The sequence below is a fragment of the Malaclemys terrapin genome, chromosome 3, assembly GCF_027887155.1.
Source record: "Malaclemys terrapin pileata isolate rMalTer1 chromosome 3, rMalTer1.hap1, whole genome shotgun sequence".
Classification (NCBI taxonomy): Eukaryota; Metazoa; Chordata; order Testudines; family Emydidae; genus Malaclemys; species Malaclemys terrapin.
Window position 1 is genome coordinate 163820256 of NC_071507.1, and position 19885 is coordinate 163840140.

The 19885-nt window shown below is 48.0% G+C and overlaps 1 protein-coding gene across 3 annotated transcripts; it reads right to left on the bottom strand.

Annotated features, from left to right (window-relative positions):
- Positions 1 to 5347: 5347 nt before the first annotated feature.
- TMEM14A (transmembrane protein 14A) lies at positions 5348 to 19499 on the bottom strand. 3 transcript variants are annotated; one of them, XM_054023545.1, is made up of 5 exons: positions 19370 to 19499; positions 15854 to 15939; positions 14699 to 14800; positions 8180 to 8267; positions 5348 to 6012 (listed from the first exon to the last, which is right to left on the bottom strand). In XM_054023545.1, the coding sequence occupies exons 2-5, from the start codon at positions 15927 to 15929 to the stop codon at positions 5973 to 5975; spliced, it is 306 nt and encodes a 101-aa protein (XP_053879520.1). In that variant the 5' UTR covers positions 15930 to 15939; positions 19370 to 19499; the 3' UTR covers positions 5348 to 5972. The 3 variants fall into 3 exon arrangements, with proteins under 3 accessions (XP_053879520.1, XP_053879518.1, XP_053879519.1); XM_054023543.1 differs by having other exon boundaries at positions 19360 to 19497; XM_054023544.1 differs by lacking the exon at positions 19370 to 19499 and adding an exon at positions 19148 to 19233.
- Between the last annotated feature and the right edge of the window lie 386 nt (positions 19500 to 19885).

Sequence of the window (19885 nt, forward strand, 5' to 3'; positions counted from 1 at the left end):
GCTGGACCACGCTACCTCCATTAGTATTTCATGGCTGTTGGATTTTGATCACACCGGTGCTCCTAGCCAACAATGTCCTTGAAAGCTTTTCATACAGATTCTAAAACCTTTTCTGCTGCATGAAATACTTCCCATACACAAGAAAATATGCCGAGCTCAGTAATCGGTATTTTGTAAGCAGAAATGAAAAACCATTTGAATCTCTGAAGTTTTCAAAATTTGGGTTAAACTCTCATTTAAAATGTTTTGTTCGCTAACATACCAAACTAATGAAATAAATCACATGATTGACAGGGCGGTGCAAGGATATTTTGCACCCTAGGCGAAACTTCCACCTTGCGCCTCCCCCCCCCATCCCTCTCCCCCGGAGCATCGCTTATTATAAACTTTCAAAAATGAATACTGCATAATATGGCATTGTTCATTAGAATTAATACATATTCAGCTTGAAAATTTATTAATTTCATTATTTAGATTACATATTTAATGAAAATAAATGAATAACCTGACAGGGTGTGGGGCTGGCTGGCTTGGGGCAGGGCAGGGGCTGTGGAGCTGGTTGGAGATGGAGTGCGGGGTTGGCTGGAGACAGGGAGATGTGGGGGCTGGCTGGCTTCAGGCACGGAGGTGTAGCAGGGGCTGGCTGGAGACAGGTGTGTGGGGCTGGCTGGCTTCGGGTATGGGGATGCAGCAGTGGCTGGCTGGCGAAAGGGGGGTACGGGGCTGGCTGGCTTCGGGCAGGGCGGGGGATGCGGAGCTAGTTGGAGATGGGGTGCGGGGTTGGCTGGAGACGGGTGTGTGGGGCTGGCTGGCTTGGGGCACGGGGGTGCTGCAGGGGTTGGATGGAGGCAGGAGTGTGGGGCTGGCTGCAGGCAGGGCAGTGGGTGTGGGGCTGGCTGAGGGCAGGCTGGCAGGTACCAGTGCCATCCCTAGATATTCTTGGGCCCTACACAGCCCCCCCACGTGGGGGGGTGCCCAGGCTTCCGTTGGGGAGGTGGGAGCAGGGGGGGGAGGCCTGGTTTTCTTGGGGGGAGCAGGGGGGAACCACCCCCCAGCACTCATCGGCGGCGTGGCTGGGTCTGGGTCTGTGTACTTCCTGCTACCGGTGAGTGCAGCCCCGGCCCTGCTGCAGAGCTCAGGGGAGTGGGGGCAGGGCGGGGCTGAGCAGGGTTGGGGCCCTGGGGAAGAGCCAGAGCAGCAAGGAGCAGTGCAGCGCCCCTGGCGGCCGGAGGAGGAATGACATCACTTCCCGGCCGGCCGGAGCTGATCAAAGAGGGTTACACATTTAGCCGGTGCCGGGTGAGCATCCTAGCCGTTTTGGGCACCGCTTTTTGGCGCCCTCAAATCTTGGCGCCCTAGGCGGCTGCCTAGTTTGCCTAGTGGATGCACCGGCCCTGCTGATTGAGTACCAAAGGGAGCTGGCAAATGTTCACGCTCTTCTTTTGACCACATTCCTTGACTTCCCAGCCCATCATGAGGCAACTTGACGGGGAGATGAGTGATTTGAGGAACAGCCAGCCATGCTGCATATCATCCTTGACTCCAAGGTGGGCGAGGGAAGGATGTTACTGTTTCCCAATGAGCTCAGTTCCCCACTGCTAGTCCAGTTTGAAGAGATGGTGGGTGGGGGGAGAGATGTGATGGCTGCTGGCCTCTGAAGTATTAGTGTCACCTTGTGACAGCAACATCCCTTGAAGAGGGAAGAAGCCAGTGCACGTGTGTCTGGTCAGTTGATCTCCAATTCGGCGTAAGAGGGCACCTGGGCTCTAGAGGCAGGTGAGGCCTCTCTCAACACAGGAGAAACAGAAGGTACAGCAGACAGTTGCCCTGGGAAAACCTGCATGAAGCTATGCAGCCCTTCCCTGGAAGGAGGCAGGAATGGGCAGGAAGCAGCAGAGGGTGATGCCTGCTGAGCTTCCTGAACCAGAAGACCATGGCCTGAGAGGGTTGCAATCTGAGAGCAGCCGAGGGAGATGCCTGCTGCCTCTGAGGGTAGGGCTACACTACACGCTGGATCATCTAGTGTAGACGTGATAAATCGATCGCCGATTGCTCTGCCGTCGACTCCGGCACTCCACCCCAGCAAGAGGCGGAAGTGGAGTCGACGGGGGAGCGGTAGCCGTCGATCCCGATCCCGTGCTGCGAGGACACGAAGTGATTCTAAGTTGATCTAAGATACGTCGACCTCAGCTACACTATTCTCGTAGCTGAAGTTGCGTATCTTAGATCGATACACACACACACACACCCCAAAGTGTAGACCAGGCCTGAGTTAGAGAGCTGAAGCCAGAGGGAGCTGAAAGCTGAGGGGAGGCGTAATGAGACATGCCAGTGTGACACCTGGAGGTGAGGAGAGATGATGGAGCTTTCCTTTGTAATAAACTAACCCTGCAAGGGCTATTCCTACTCAGTTGTTTGGACTATTTCTGGGAACCCTGAGGCAGGTGCACTGGTTGTGCTGTGACCTGACACTGGAGAGCTCCACAGGTGGCTGCCCTATGACACTTGCTACCAAGAGGAGATTTCCCTGGGCCTGACAAGAATCACTAATGGGTGCATCACCCAGGGCTGAAAGCCATTTAGACAAGCCCAAAGTGCACTCAGTATCTTTCAGCAACTACAGTTGAGCCTTGGCTAATTTCAGTAAATTCCAGTCTGCCAGTGATCTCTTTAATGAGTACAGGGAACATAAAGGGGTTGGTTTTATTTCTTTACTGGTGGTCTTTTCAAGAGGGTGGATCTGACTGATTGCTACACTGTTTCCTCTGCATATACAGGACATATGTATAAATGTACCATGTAAATAAAATGAAAAAACAAGGACTTTTTAAATGGGGGGAGGGGGCTAGCTCCTCTTGCTACTCCAAGGGTTAACTTTGTAACTCTACAAGAGACAAATCTTGCTGATTATGGGCTAGATCCACAAAGGAACTTAACACCTTCAAACCTCCCTTCTTTAACCACACCTCCCCTGCCACCAAAAGCTGCTGCCTAACCCTGGAGGTGCCCTAAGTCCCTAGGGCCCTAAATTTCTGCTGGCAAAGTCCCCTAGGTGCCCATTGCTGGCCAGATGCAAGACTAAGGCCGGATAATACCCTAGGGGATTCTCAAACTACACCGTCCCTGCCTATATATTCAGAGCATCTTCCCAAAACACACCCATGAGCAACCAACTGGGCATTTACTTCAAGATGGGAAGGGGGTTGGGTAATAAGAACCAGTGATCAAGGCATTCTCCTGGATGTGGGTGACCTGTTTTGGAGCAGGGACTAGAATCCAGTTCTCCAGTATCCTAGCCCCTGGGTATTATGGGCTGGATCTCGATCTCCCTGTTGAAGCTGTTCCATGCTGTATCAAATTTTCACTGGTTCAGAGAGAGAGAGAGAGATTGGCACTGTATCCTGGTGGTCAGGATGCACTCCCTTGGGATATGGGAGACCCAACTTCAAGTCCTTGCCCCAAAGCAGGCAGAAGTGGGATTTGAAAACAAGGATCTTAGAGACCTACTAGCTACAATGGGGTGGAGGTTGGGGGTGACTGGCATATATGGTGTTTTTTTGAGAAATGGCTGACCTGGCTTAGGCTCCTAATTGCAGGAGAGGATTCACAGCTCTGAGTAGTGTGTGGAAACAAGCAACACCTAAAGCCTTTTCATCCAATGTTCTAACCCAGGGCTTCTTAAACTTCATTGCACTGCAACCCCCTTCTGACAATAAAAATTACTACATGACCCCAGTAGGGAAGACCAAAGCCTGAGCCCACCCAGTCCCAGATACGGGGTCCAAAGTGGAAAACCAAGCGCTTCAGCACCAGGCACGGGGCCTGGAACTTGAGTGTTACAGAGCTTCCCCTTCACCTCCTCCCCTGGTTCCTGTCACGCAGACAAAAAGCAGAAGACCGGAAGTCAGAAGTGCAGGCAATGCGATGTTTATTGGGGTTAATTGTAAGTAAACATATCCATAGCTCTACAAGCTGGCAGAGTCTGTTTCCAAGTGTTCCATTCCCAGCTCTGATGCTGCAAAGCATTTACCTCATATCCCCCTTCCCAGCTCTGATGCCACAGAGCCTTGTCTGTGTCTCTGTTCCTCATTCCCACCTTCTCTTCCTTAGCAGGCCCAAATATACCTGCAATGCATGCCCCTGTCCCACCCCTTACAACTTACGGTCATGTTCCATTTTGAAAGTGCATGAGTCTGTGGCGGGAGGTCTTCTTCCCACCTCTTTTGTATCCCATGGGAGGGGTAAGGAGTGAGGTTGTGTACTGGCCAAGGCCAGGCTTTTCTTTGGTTTTTAGTGTTTCTTATGTCTTCCCCATCACCCCCCCAATCATCCCTTGCCCTTCCCAACTGGTTGCTTGACCTTGAGATAGGAGTTGAGGCAGTCTCACAGTGTGCACTCGTATATTATACTCCCACCGTGCCCAGTAACACTTTAACTGTTCTTATCTGTTCCCATTATACTAACAAACCCATCCAGCTAGGCAGAAGCAACACACACAGTGTCTGTGTTCACAAACATTAGTATAAGGTTAAGAGTATCAAAAAGTCACATCCCAAATTCTATTTCAGGCTAACACATCAGCCTATATACTAACATTGAGCCCCACCGCTCAGGGCTGACGCCCTCAGACTCTGGCTTCAGCCCTTGGCCCCAGCAAGTCTAAGCCAGCCCTGGTGAACCCACTGAAATGGGGTTGTGACCCACAGTTTGAGAACGGCTGTTCTAACCACACTACAATTAGAACCACTGTGTTTTTCGTTTAAAAAGTCTTCTCAGCCAATCTTTCTGAGGAACAGGAGTTCTGCCTTCCTTCCTCTTCCCAGGAACCCCTGTGTGTGGGGAAGAGGGAGGCACAGGCTTACTGGCACCTCCTCAAAATGTTCAAGAAGCAAGTAGCAAAGTTGCCCTATGAAGAGCTAGGACAAGGCCAGTCAGTCATCCCTCGAAGCTACAGGGAGAGCTGCAGCCCTCTCCGATCAGCCAGAAGCCAACTACAATTTGTTGCTGGAAATATCCAGTTGCTGATGGGGGAGTATTATTGTAAAGAGGTGAAGTGAATCCCTGTGTAGCTCCACTCAATCCTAAGAGTCGGTTTCATATCACAACTGCAAACTGAGCATGTTTTGTTTGGAAGTGAGATTTTAAGACCCAATCTTGCAAAATGTTCAGTATTTTTCAACTTCTATTAATTTCAACAGAAGTTGAGGGCACCTTACAGAATTGGACTCAGGAGGAAAGGCGTACACAGCTACCAATCAAAACTCTTCCATTCACTTGACACTATAAATAATGTAGTGTCTCTGGAGTTGGTCGGTCAACATGAAAGATTAAAAGAGAAACTGCTTAATATGTTCCATCTTTTATTTGATTACTGGTAACAATTTATACATTTTCTAGCCCCTGGAAGGAGATATTTACATGTTTAGAAACAAAATATATTCTAGTGCAATATGGAGCACAAGCATATACCCTCATCTGTTAGTGATTTTGATAAAACACAGTGCATTACATGATTAGTACTGACAAGATGTTAGTTTGCATGTTACATTGAGCTTCTATGGATTACCTGATATTAGACGCTTACAAGATTATGGTTTAATACTATCCCCTTTTTAGTTTAGTGACACATCCATACATAGCTCGGGTTTCAAAGGTGCAGAACATTTCTAACATCCACTGATTTCTTAGTGGTGCTATGCTCTCTTAGCACCTCTGGAAAAAAAAATCCAGCCAATAAATTGCTTAAATGAAAACGATACAAGAAAGAAACTATCAAAAATCTTCTTATTTAATTAAAAAAGCTTTCAACATATCAAAGAACTTTGAGGAATTAAATTTCAGATGTATTAACTTTTACAGTGAAAAAATACAAAAACAACAAAAAAAGACAGACATACTTCAAGTACAAAGAGCTTGTCTGCTTGTTGAAGGGAAATGATATTCGTACTTCAGTCCTTAGTTGCTGTTGTCTCTTACAGCAGCAGAAAAACCAATCTCAAAATCATCAAAAGGCTGCATCAAAACACAGAACAAAAGTAAAAGAAACAGTAAAGTTCGGGTATGAACAATCAAATAGCATAAAGCCCATTCATGAATTTGCTACTGGGTACAGATGAGAGAATCTGTAGCCTATAACTTAAAATCTTTAAAAACACTTCTAAAGTCTGGTTCTCCATTGCATTTACCAGTTGTATGCCAACATACTTTGGAAGATGTCAATGAAATTACACGAATGTAACACTAGTGAGAATCGGGACTTACAGGTTCGAGAAAGCACAATCTTCTAAGGCTTTTGGGCCTGATTCTCCTGTCACCTATATTTGTGTGAATGGAGTTATATGAATATAAGTCAGGTATACATGAGTGGAGACACCACTCCTCTAAGTTTTGATCCATTTGAGGGAGAGATTTTTGAAAACAAAAATACCGAATTGCTTTTCCAGTGTGTTCTAGGTTTCAAAGTTACCAAAATTCTTTTGCATATATTAATGATTTCCAGACAAAGTGCTCATGCCAGGCATAAAGTTCATGTTCTAACTGAAATAGTCTTCACACTGTTTCAATAAATACAGTAAAAGGCATGGTCCAACACAGAGTTGCTACAAGGAAGATTTAATTAAGAGTGGTGTGAAACGCTTAAGTACCATTTAACCCTATATGGGTTAAAACAGAATATTTGGCTGTGTCTGCACTTGGAAATTGAGCTGTTGTTTACAACAGTTAGTTGAAATGATGCTGAACGTGGTTTTGCCTTATCTACACTTGCAGCTTCACTAGTTCACTTGCAAAGTTTGCTGATAACGGTTGCCAGCAATGGTTCCATTTTGAAACACAGTCTTGACTTGCACTCTGGGTAGCCCCAGTGAATTCAGAGCAGAATTTGGTATGTTTAGTTTTAGTGGTGAGCTGGTTTAGCCATACAAAGAGTTCTATACTAGATGTTAATAAAGATATTGCACAAATATTAATCTAAGGGGATTGTTTTATTCATGGCCTGCATGCATGAAATGCAGTTATTGTCAGAAAAGTGACACCAGAGTTCCATACTTATTCTCTCAGTGACACCTTATAAAATTTCTTTTTACAAGTCAAAAAGATAAGTATTCTAAGTATCTGTCCTGCAAATTCAACCTAGGACCTGAATATCGACCTGAATACTTTCTGCCTCTTACATCACTTGACAATACTTCAGCTCCATCAGAAGTTAAGGGTTTGTGGCAGGAATTACTGGGTGAAATTCTGTGGTTTGTGTTATGCAAGAGGTCAGACTCATTATGATCATAATGTTTACTTGGGGCCTTAAAATGTATGAATCACTACCGAAGATTCTACCATGGGAACCGAGCTGACAGTTTGGTTGAGGTGTATCTTTTTTAGCCATGCACAGACATTATAGTTCTGAAAAAGGAGGATAATTTTTATTCCAACGCATGTACCATCAATGAAAGTTCTCACACCTAAATCTTTCAATAATGATGATGTAAAATGTAGGAAAAAATTGATTTGCACGTTCATCTTGAAGTGTGAACAATTAGAAAAAATGTACTTGCAAAGTGAAAAATGTTTTGAGAGATGGAGTCACAGAAAATAAGTTTGGAATTACTATGGAACCAAATTATGGAATAAATATGGAAAATGTTCTTTATATGTAAAAATAAAGAACAGCAGCAGAGTAATGAAATAGTTGACTCATCATATGCAGTAATATTGGCCAAAATTTTCAAACCTGGCTACCTAAATCAAGACAACTAAATAAAGATAGCCTTATTTTCAAAGCACCTACATCTTCCATGGACTACAGTGAAATTTGCTCAGAACTACTGAAAAGCCAGGCCATTTTTATTTAGGTCACTGAGTATGAATTTAAGAGCCCAAATTTAAGTATTCGTGTTCAAAAAGTTTGGCACATAATTACCTCAGGTACTTTTTAAGGCCTTCATCAATACATACTGTTAGTATCCTCTTTTCTGAGGCTCCCAATTACTATTAGATGTGCATTTTTTGTGGATAGCGGTCTACTGGTAACTGGACTTCATGCTCATTTCATTTAGCCCATCTAACAATCACTGGATGGTAACAACTTTAATCACCATGTTCTTGGATTGGATGTCAACTGGCTACCATTTGAAACAGGCTGAAATCATTGCAGCAGGAACTGAACATAGATATACACACCTACCTTAAACCAGCTATTAGTCCACCTGGAATTAGTTTCTTGGACCTCTTGAACCTCATTCCCATTACAATGGTCAGTATAAAAGCTGAAACTGTAACAGACAAATAAACACCATATTTACTGTTTTCCCCAAGCTATGGAGCAGTGGAATTTTCAAGACTGTGGTTACTTATCAAAGGACTACCAAATACACTTTTCACTACCTTCTGCTGTGAAACTTCATGTGATACAACTTCCCCTGGTCTAACAGCATACTGTAACTAGCTACATGTATAGCCTAATGGATAGAGCACCAGACTAGAACTCAGGAGACCTGCGTTCTTGTCCCAGCTCAGTCACTAGATTGCTGGTTGACACTTGGCAACTCCTTTTGCCTTGGTTTCCCCATCTGTAAAATGGGGATAATGATGCTTAACTCCTTTGTTGAGTACTTTGAGATCTAGAGATGAAACAACTGTGCATCGTTATTTTAACCTACAGCCCCGAAAATCTTTCAAAATACAGTACTCTGATTTTCTTAGCTGTAAGTAACATTTCTAAATATAGAAACATGCAGAATCTTACTTTGCAGACACTCATAACACTGTCAAACAGTGTGAATTATTCTGCTACATTTGCATGTAAGGAGCGATCAGGAGAGTAGTATAAGCCACTACACATTGTACCAGTTGACTGAACACTGCCTCACAAATCCCCTCATCATATACCATTATAGCGCCTTTCCCAACCCCCAATTTCAGGGGCCTATAAATGCTAAGGCTAATCTCTGCAATAAAAAAAGTTAAGTCTTTTTGTTGAAAGGTTGCCTTGAAAATATAAACAGCTGCTTGTCACATATTTTCCCCAAAGAACATTGTTATTGATATGGCCTATGGCATGGCCACAGGCTCTTTGGTTCACAGGGGCAGACCTGACACCAATTCTTCGCTGTGAGGGGTTGTGCCATCTGAGTTGCCACTAAAGGCATCAAGAGTGCCAAAAGTTCCAGCCCAGCAGGTTCCTCTGAAGTTGGACAATGCCACATTGGCCTAAAAGAGATGGGATATCTCAGTAGTGTGATAGGGTATCTGATGCAGCGTAATATAGGTTCTAACCCCAACTCCAACACTGGCATAATTAAGGTTACTGTGGGAATCATACAATGCTCCTGCTACTCTTTCCCCATTTGTAAAATGGAAATGCCAAAGAATCCTTAACTGCCTGTCATAGGGGTTTTTGATACATTAGTAGAACGCTATATGAGTGGAAAGATTCATCAGAAAATACAGACAGCTATTTGGGAGGGTGGGGGGAGAACTATCACTTGAAATAATTTTTAAGAGTCAGGAAGAGCATGGGTCTCAGCACAGGCAGCCGACCTCTACGTCTCCTGCAGCTGGAAGTGATGCTAAATTCCTCCTCTTTTTATTATGGAGCAACCTAAAGTATCCCTTTCCAGAACCCACAAGCTAGCAGTGTAGTCACACAGCAGTGTAGTCACAGCGGACAAGAATTAGTTATGTTTGCTTGGGAAGGGAGCATAAACGTGTTCTGTAGGCTCATCCCACAATACTAAGGCCTGGTCCCCACTAAGCCCCCACTTCGGACTAAGGTACGCAAATTCAGCTACGTTAATAACGTAGCTGAATTCGAAGTACCTTAGTCCGAACTTATCGCGGGTCCAGACGTGGCAGGAAGGCTCCCCCGTCGATGCTGCGTACTCCTCTCGGCGAGCTGGAGTACCAGCGTCGACGGCGAGCACTTCCGGGATCGATCCCAGAACATCGATTGCCTGCCGCCAGACCCTCCAGTAAGTGAAGACGTACAAGACAAGTTCTAACAGCTAAACACAGATCATGAAATTCCATTCACTAAGCAATGAAGCAAAAGTGATTTCTAATCACCGCTTTTCTTTTATGCTACCATAATCTAACCTCAGGCATGTGCCTGAGCAAAAACAAGACCACTCCACCACATGAGCTTCCCCATAGCCCTGAATATACTTACCATCATTCCAGGTTAAAAAGCGTGTCCATTCCACAAAGGTGCTACTGACCAGGCACTAATGCCTGGATTACTCAAGAATGCTGAGACACCTTGGGTCCAATTTTCATGAGTGCTGAGCATCCCCAGTTCCAAGTGAAGCCAATGGGAGCTGTAGGCATCAGCACCTCTGAAAAATCAGGCTTCAGGTGTCTCAAATTGGGCACTCAAAAATGATGGCCTAAATTCCCACTGCTGCTCCAGTCACAGAAATCTGAATTCAAGAGTTCAAGGAAGTCAGGACAACATATACAATTTATTTATAAAAACACTGAAAATGGAAACTCATGTTACCTGTCAGCTTTGTGTTCTTGTGGAATCGGGGGCAGTATCCAGCCTGTCTGACTCATGAAGGACATCTTCCCCCTTCCCCCCCTCCCCCCCATAGCCTCTGCTTGAACCAAAACCAATCAGAAGAAAGAGACTTACAAAAAAAAAAAAAAAAAAAAACAGTGAAAAGGCAGTGAAAGACACACCTAAACCCTTCTGGACAAGGATGACAGGATTAAGACAACTCCCCTAGCCTCATCTGCATAGAAGATAGGACAGGGAGGCATCTCTATTAGCATACAGAATAGAGAACAGAGATTCCAAGGCAAGAACTGCACTGAACTCTGGGACCAGAAAAGTAGGGGAGCACTGCATGATGGGGGATCTCTGCTCCAGATGTTAATGAACCAACGTCTGCCCACAGCCAGCTCAATAGTTATCAGACCAATTCTATAAATAAATCCTTTACTGGTATCAAAAATACTGAAGCTGCCTAATTGCATTGTGAGCTCCTTCGAAGGAACACCGCCCATAGCCAGGAATAATCAGTTCCTATTGTCTAGCCTGACCAAAACAACATTGGTATACTCCCTTGAGCCATCAGTTTACCCATAAACAAATCTAGTGCTCTCTCTGGAACCACTGTTGTTTCCCTACAAAACCCCCTATCCATGTTCAAGTTAGTGTTCTGGATCCAAAATCTGCATTGGTTCCATTGGGACTTCATCTCTCCTGACTGATCGTGGTGGGGGCTCTGCCTGTCTCCAGCACTCTGGACCCTCAGCTACCACTATCACCTGGGAACCCTGACCGGTTCAAGCTTCACAGAGTGATGAGAAGCCAACTCTCTCTCTCTCTGCTATTCCCACCCCCCCCACTCTAGGTATAGCTTTCTAACCCTGACTTGTGTGATCAGTTATAGTTTTTTAAACCTGACTTTTGTAATCAAATTTAAGCTAGATATAATATTGTAACTGTTTTGTTTGTTTGGCTCTTCTTGTATGATTATTACTTGGCAATAAATAACTTTTATGATTAAGCTGGTTGCCCCCCCCCACCCCATGGCATATGAGGGTGTCAGCTTGGAAGTTCTGCACGACCCAGCCTAGTGAGTCCAGGGACATAAGGGGTTCAGCTTGGGAGTGCTGATTGACCAGGTCCGCTCAGATGCGTGCATGCGTGTTTTCATCTGATTCTGGGGCTGGAGGAACCCAGCCCTGGGGAACGTAGGTCCTGCAGTATAGCTCCATTGGGAGGAAACTTGCAGAAGGGAGAAGTAGAGCTCCATATGAAAACACAAGTGACATAAGCAGTACGGTGATAGAATTACAAAACTCCCCCCGCCCCCACCCTGAAGAGTAACCCTAATAAATGAATGTACCCCAAAGTAATGGGCAAATCTGGTAACACACACCTTTCGCGTTTGTATGGTATAATTTCCCGTACATGTAAAAAGTAAGAGTGCTACTATTCTGGTTTCCTAGCAAAGCATTAAATACCCTTGTTACAATCAGAGTTGGAGATGGATAAAGTAGTGACTACTGTTTTTTAGGCCTAGATCCTGTAAACACTTATGCACATGCTTAGCTTTATCCCACTGTGGAAGTGGAAAAGGGGATAAAGGGAAATTGGACGCAGATATCTTAGTTTCTAGGAATAGAGCAAGAGTCAGGCTAACACTAACTGTAATAATGGGAGACTTTAAGGCAGGGCCTGGGCGAATGGGAAAAAAACTGTAAGAGATACTGTTTTGACCTTGTGTTAGATAAGAATGGAACTCAGACTGTAGCAGGAACTGCTGAGAAAAGTAAGATATCAGGGAGGAATATGTATAAACAAGACACGGCTGCTGATCATTACTGTACGCAACAAAAGGTATAAATGCTTGCCGTAATTGTTTATCTAGCGGAGACCTGCCTAGGAAGGGGGAATCCCTGTCTGTGTGCACTCTCTCTCTTGCAATTGCTTGAGAATAAACTGTCTCTGAATTGTTGCAAACAACCTAAGAGTGAAGACTGTTTTCTTCCACACCACATCGTCCCATTGAGCTCCAGATTCACTGGGACTGTTGCCATGCGCAAAGTTAAACATGCATGTAGGTTTTTCCAGGCTCAGGCCCTTACTTTGTAAGCAGTCAAAAACAATTAAAAAAAATCATAGAATCATAGAACATCAGGGTTGGAAGGGACCTTAGGAGATCATCTAGTCCAACCCCCTGCTCAAAGCAGGACCGATCCCCAGACAGATTTTTATCCCAGTTCCCTAAATGGCCCCCTCAAGGATTGAACTCACAACCCTGGGTTTAGTAGACCAATGCTCAAACCACTGAGCTATCCCTCCCCCCACCAAAAAAATGGAGATCTCCTAGAACTGGAAGGGACCTTGAAAGGCATCAAGTCCAGCCCCCTGCCTTCACTAGCAGAACCAAGTACCAATTTTGCCCCAGATCCTTAAGTGGCCCCCTCAAGGATTGAACTCACAACCCTGGGTTTAGCAGGCCAATGCTCAAACCACTGAGCTATCCCTGCCCCCAATCTAATAGTAGAAGAGTTTTTAAAATATATGTAAAGACAGGGCCGGCTCTGGCTTTTTGGCCGCTCCAAGAAAAAAAAAAAACAAAAAAAAACGGGGCAGCCAGAACGGCAAAGCAAAAAAAAAACCCCCAAAAAATAACCTGCGGCGCGACCGAAGCGCGGGTGCAGGGGGACCGGCTGGGGGGGGAAAAGAGGGGGAAGGAGAGCGGGCAGGAGAGAGAGAGAGAGAAGGGGGCGGCCAGGGCTACAGCAGGGGCACTGCCACGCGGCCCCTCCCGCTGCGCCGCCTCCTGCTGCGAGGGCTCCGCTCCGGTCAGCGGGGAGGGAAGGAAGAGGACTGCCCTGCAGGACGCTCTGGTTCTCTGCGCCGCCGCCCCCTACAGGGCGGCCAAAGCGGAACAAGAACAACAACAACAACAAAAAAGCGGCCGTGCCGCCCTAGGATTGGGCAGAATGCCGCCTCCAACAATCTGCCGCCCCAAGCACCAGCTTGCTCAGCTGGTGCCTGGAGCCGGCCCTGTGTAAAGAGAACATTTACCGGTCTGCAGCACTGCTGTAGCCTTGATAGTTCCAGGATATGAGAGAGACGGGATAGGTGAGCTAACCCTTAAATGCCCACTTCATTTTAAGTCAGAGGTGGGCAAACTATAAACTGGGGGCCACATCCAGCCCTCCAGATGTTTTAATCCGTCCCTTGAGCTACCGCTGGGAAGTGGGGTCTGAGGCTTGTCCCGCTCTGGCGCTCCAGCTGTGGAGTGGGATCAGGCTCTTGCGCCACTCCGCACGGCTCCCAGAAGCAGCGGCATGTCCCCCCTCCGGCTCCTATGTGTAGAGGTAGCCAGAGGACTCCGCATGCTGCCCCCACCCCAAGCGCTGTCCCCCCAGCTCCCATTGGCCAGGAACCACAGTCAATGGGAGCTACAGGGGTGGTGCCTGCAGACAGGGCAGCGGGCAGATCCCGGGCTACCCCTATGCGTAGGAGCCGCAGGGGGGGACATGCCTGGCTGCACCTCCACGTAGGAGCCGGAAGGGGGACATGCCGCTGTTTCTGGGAGCTGCTTGAGGTAAGCACTGCCCAGAGCCTGCACCTGACCGCTTCCTGCGCCCCTTCCCCAGCCCTGAATCCCCCTCCCACCCTCCGAACCCCTCGGTCCCAGCCTGAAGCATCCTCCTGCACCCCTAACCCCTCATCCCCAGCCCCAACCCAGAGCCAGCACCCCCAGCCACAGCCCTCCTGCCCCCCAACCCCCAATTTTGTGAGCATTCATGGCCTGCCATACGATTTCCATACCCAGATGTGGCCCTCAGGCCAAAAAGTTTGCCCACCCCTGTTTTAAGTGGTCTCCTGCAGCATATGTGAACAACTTGTATTTAGCTTAGACACTCTGGTTACCTTCCCCAGACCTGAAGAAGAGCTCTGTGAAGCTTGAAAGCTTGTACCTTCCACCAACAGAAGTTGGTCCAATAAAAGGCATTACCTCAAACATCTAGTCTCTGCCATATCCTATTACCTGTATTTTGTACGTATAAAGCTTCCAACTTTAAAAACCTAAATTGAAGCAAAGTGTCTAACTAGTTAAATTGTCAGGCAGACTGAGGTGTCATATGATGCAAAAAATTAAACAGAATATGTATTTTGAACAGTCTTTAATTCATGTAAAAGTCTATTTTAAACTGTACACATTTTAATACTTACAAAATGATATCTTCACATCTTTGGAGTCATGTGTTACACAATACGCTCCATAACCAGACATCAAACCAAAGAAGAGACCCGCAGCCAAAGAGACTATACTTCCTGCAGTAAACCATTAAGGAATATGAAAATGAAAATGTGAGGAACAACTGAAAAAACAGACTACAGAATATTCTTCTTCTTCTCATTATTATTAGACAATTTACTATTTTGCTGCTACAACTAAAATCTGAGATGAACTGGAGTTTTCCCACATTTTGGCTATGAATTACTCTGGAAAAGAATAATTTTTACTATGTAATGTTTCAATGAGTAGGTCTTGTATAACAGCCTGATAAGAATAAAGTTCCAATGCTGGGTATTGTGAAGTCCATACCCCAGGTTCTCTATTGAGTTCTGTTTTAGGGTATGTCTACACTAGAAACACTATGGCGGCACAGCTGCAGAGACAAAAGGGGTTCTTCCATTACTATAGTACAGTGATCCCCAAACTTTTTACCTAACGCCACCCCTTACTCTGGTCCATGCTCCCCCACCCAGGGCAGGGAGTGGGGCCACGGCTCCGGGAGGGGAGGGACGTGGACAGGGGTAAGGAGGCCAAGGCTGGGACCACAACTGGGGGCGGGAGTGGAGCCCTGGGTGCAGGGCTGGGAGCTGGGACCCCGGGCCGGCAGCTGGGACCAGGGCCAGGAGCGGAGCTGGGTCACACTCCCTCCCCTCCCCGCCCCCTATGGGGACTGGCCCATACTGCAGCCATGCCCCTTCTCCCCCGCAGCCCGCGCCACTTCCTGCAGCTCCCATTGGCTGGGAACGGCGAACCGCAGCCACTGGGAGCTGTGGGCAGCCGTGCCTGTGAACGGTCAATGTAAACAAACTGTCTCGCGACCTGCCAGCAGATTACCCTGATGGGCTGCAGGTTGTCCACCACTGATCTAGACAGCAGAAGCAGTAATTCTTTCCTGACTTGGTCTGAACTACTTGTCAGGATCTGATTCATGTAGCCATTTACACTTGTGCGAAGTGGATTTAAAATACCATCATTCTGGTTTAGGAGCAATTTATCCCCACTTTGCATTGATGTAAATGACTTCACAAGGTGTAAGACAGTAGAGAATCAATCCCTCCATTTCCAAATCCTGCCACCCCCGCATTTACCTTTGCGAGTATATCCTACAACACCGCCAAGAGCCACCACTATCGCATAACCAAAACCAATCCAGTCAATCGCCATGATCACAAATCTAAAAAAGACAACAAATTGCAACACTGAAGAACAAATTCTGCTTTAAAAAATAGATTTCCTGTTTAGGATTATGAAGTGTTATCCAGGAGCACTCCAAACAATAATAAATAATGAGTTACAAGTTTCAGTACTGCGACAATACTCAAAATGTGCATGGGCTTAAACTGGCAGCCCGCCGACAGCAATTCCGGGCCCCACAGCACAACAGTCAATGGGCCCCTGGTCCGACTGACATTTGGGCAGTGTTGCACCTGCACTGGCCCAGCGAGAGGCGACTAGTGGGAGGGACACAAAGGGGGACACTAGCTGTGGGGGGGAGGGGGGGAGACAACACATGACACCCCCACGTAACCCCTCCTGCATGACCTCCAACGTGACTCCTCCCCATCCCACCCCCAGCCTGGGGCCCTCACGCTCTCCCCGCCCCTCTTCCCCATACCAAGTTAGCTGGTGACAAAGTGAGATTCAGGAGTCACAATTTGTCAGACCACTCTGTTTATTAGCAAAGCGTTCTGCTAATACACCCAGATAATGTGAGTACCATGCAAGACTCAAACTATCTTATTTATAAAAAAAAAGGGCGCGAACTTAACAAGGAAGCAGAACTGATATGTATATCTAGCCCCAGGTAAACTTATCTTATTTCCTTACTAACTATTACCGATCTCCTGTTAATGTCCCACCATTAGCTTAAGTGGACCCATTGTTTCATACTTTAATGTTTCTCTTCCTGACAACTATATTTCAACATTCCTTCTTCCTGCTTAAAGGAACATACAGCATTTCTTTAATCCATTCTATTTTTACAATATAATTCATTCTACTTTCACAATGGGCATGGGGCTCTGTCCTCCTGCTGCGCTGGCCCGGCTCCCCCAGGCTGTTCGGCTGCTCTTCTGGTAGCCAGGCTCTGGAGCCACTCCTGGATGCTTCCTGGTGCAGCACAGCAGCTGCCTGGGAGAGTGCCTGGCTGCAGCAGCAGGAGGCCATCCCGCCCGCCCAGGTTCAGCTTCTGGTGACAGTGGCCCATTGAGCTGTAGCTCCCCTGCCCTCCCCGGCATGCTCAGAGTTGGCTCCTGTCCCCAGAAGCTGAGCCGGGGGGAGGGGAGGGAGGGAAGAGGGCTGCCACTGTTGCCGCTCCCTGCCTTGCCCAGGCTCAGCTTCTGGGGACAGGAGTTGACTCTGAGCATGTCAGGGAGGTCTCCGGCTCGCTGGGCCACTGTCCCTAGAGAAGCTGAACCCCAGGGCAGCCGCTGCACTTCACCTGGCCGGAAGGAGAGGTTCTGGCCCTGCCCCTTCCTCTCCCCACCTGGGACTGGCTGCTGGGTCGACAAGTTGCCCGAGCAGGTGTCTGGAAAGGGCAGGCGGGCCTTTGAGCCTTGCAGCCTGCCTGTGTGATTTAAAAGGGCCCAGGGCTCCTGACCGCCACCACTACCGCTGGCACAGAGGCGGTGGCCGGGGGGCCCCAGGCCCTTTTAAATCGCCCGGGACCCTGGGCAATTGTCCCCTTTGTCCCCCGCTGTTGGCAGGCCTGAGTGTGTGGACTGTAACCCTTGTCCCTTCTCACATCTTCCTATCTGTCTATGCCCCCACCATTTTTTTAACCTTACACATTATGGCATATCTAAAATTAGGCTCCAGTCCTTCAGAGACTTATGCTCATGAGTAAATCCTTGCAAGATTAGGGCCTTAGAAGCTATAAGTAGTAAGCTGATTGGGGTAGGGAGCTCGCTCTCAGGCTAGGTCTACACTACCCGCCTGAATCAGCGGGTAGAAATCGATCTCTCGGGGATCGAATTATCGCGTCTCGTCGGGACGCGACAATCGATCCCCGAATCGACGCGCTTACTCCACCAGCGGAGGTAGGCGTAAGCACCGTCGATGGGGAGCCGCGGAGGTCGATTTTGCCGCTGTCCTCACAGCAGGGTAAGTCGGCTCCGATACATCGAATTCAGCTATGCTATTTGCGTAACTGAATTTGCGTATCTTAAATCGACCCCCCCCCCCCCCATAGTGAAGACCTGCCCTTGAAGGCACAGGGAGGGGAACAAGCAATCTCTCCATGAGTAAAATGGGGACAATGATACTGACCTCCTTTGTAAAGCATGATATAAAAACATGTTTTGAGATCTGCTGATGAAAAGTGCTATAACAGAGCTAGGTATTATTACTGTTCTGTTCCTTCTGCAAAGTTCCTTGCACACTTTTGGGTGCTATACAAATAAGTCATATAATTCACCAAATACAGAATTACAAATAACGGAGTATTACATTAAAAATCCCGTAGTAACAACATGAAATGTGTAAAAAAATCATGCAAAAATTTGCTATTCCTAAGTAGATAAAATCTCCCCCCTTCCCAACTGAAGAGAGAGCCTCCTCTTTTCTGCTCACTCCTTTCCCCCATCTACCCTGGGTTGTGTCCTGGGAAGGGAGGTTTTCTTAAATGTTAAAAAACAAAACACAGAATAGGCAGGGAGAGAGCTGATCGAGCATATGTTATAATTTAATCACCAACATTATGTGCTAGAGGCCTACAAACCACACAGGTAGAGACATGGTTTGAAGAGGGTACAATCTAGGGCTCCTAGTCCTGCAATGAATCAGCACGGGCACACCTTTGCCCTAGCAGAGAGCCCCAAAGCTGCCAAGATGTGTCCTGTGGTCTGCCTGCCCAGAGCTCACTACCCAAAGGCCCCATTACACCAACACTGAAGCGGTGAGTCGCTTTACTGGACAGAAGTGGGACTGAGACGGGGTTGTTCAAGTCCAGTGGTGTTTGTCCTGTCAGCACTAGAGAGGGGGGCACAAGTGCGCACTCTAGAAGGGGGTGAACCCGAAAGCAGCCCAGCTCCCCCTGGTTAGGGTGCTCTAGTAACGACGCAGGCCAATACTGCGCGTCTCAGCCTGCTGCGTAGGCCTGCCGAGACCCTGCTCTGCCCAGTGCAAACCGGGGTGTGGCCGGGGCCGCTCTCAGGCACAGCTGGGTGATGGGAGAGGGCAGGGGGCGCTCCCCTTTCCGTGCCCCCCCAGGGAATGTCAAAGCGCTGGCGCAGGGCGGGAGTCGCGCTTTGCAGACCCCGCAGGGCTGCAGCAGAGACCCCGGCTCTGGCTCCGCGGGTACTTTCGCCATCACGCGCGGGGGGGAGGGAGGTCTGAGCAGCCGGGGATCCCGGGGGACAAGTTGGGCACCTCTCCCCGCACACCTCGCGCCTGCCTCCGCCGGACATTAGTAGCGGCGCGTTCATTTCCTCTCCCGCGTCCCGGCTGAGGACTGCAGCTCCTCCCACCCCTTCCCCGCGCCTCCGCAGGGCGCAGAGACACCGACGCCGCCTGCCCCTAAGCCAGGCGTCCGGGCTCCTTGGTGAAAAGGGGGAAGCGCCCCTACAGCCCGGCCGAGCCCAGGAGCCCTCTGTACCTTAACAGACCTCCCCGGCTCCAGCCTCCAGCGCCCTCTACACTCTCCTCCGCGCGCCTCCTGCTGCAGCTGAGCGCCTGACCCTGCCTGTGGGAGGGCCCCGGGGCGTGCACCGGAGCGAGCCTGCTAACAACACTTCCAGGCCTCGCACTTGATTCCTCTCTGTGGTAGTAACACAGCGGCTTGAAAAACACAGGGGCGTGCTGCCACCTCATGGGAAACGTAAGGTATTGTCAGGCCAACAGCACCCACCCTGCCCAGCCTTTTTTTGCCTGCAACTGGTGCTTTGCCCTGCACTAACACAGAGGCCTTAGGTGAAGAAGTCTGTATCAAATATTTTTACACACACACGGCCAGACTTCAGGTTGCTCCCTTGTGCCTATGCTTTCTGATACAGTCTAATTATACGCTCACATACTATTTTTTCCACTGGCCCAACCCCTGCTGCAGTCAGTGAATGATTACATTCACTATTTCTTTTTATCTTCTTAATTCATAGAATCATAGACCTGGAAGGGACCTCGAG

Bases quoted from the DNA above. Each gene is read 5' to 3' on its own strand.
- TMEM14A (XM_054023545.1), bottom strand. From the start codon at position 15,929: ATGGCGATTGACTGGATTGGTTTTGGTTATGCGATAGTGGTGGCTCTT. The intron at 14,801-15,853 runs GTAAATGCGGGG...GGTTTACTGCAG, and splicing joins TGTAGGATATACTCGCAAAG to GAAGTATAGTCTCTTTGGCT. The intron at 6,013-8,179 runs GTAGGTGTGTAT...GTTTTGATGCAG, and splicing joins GGACTAATAGCTGGTTTAAG to CCTTTTGATGATTTTGAGAT.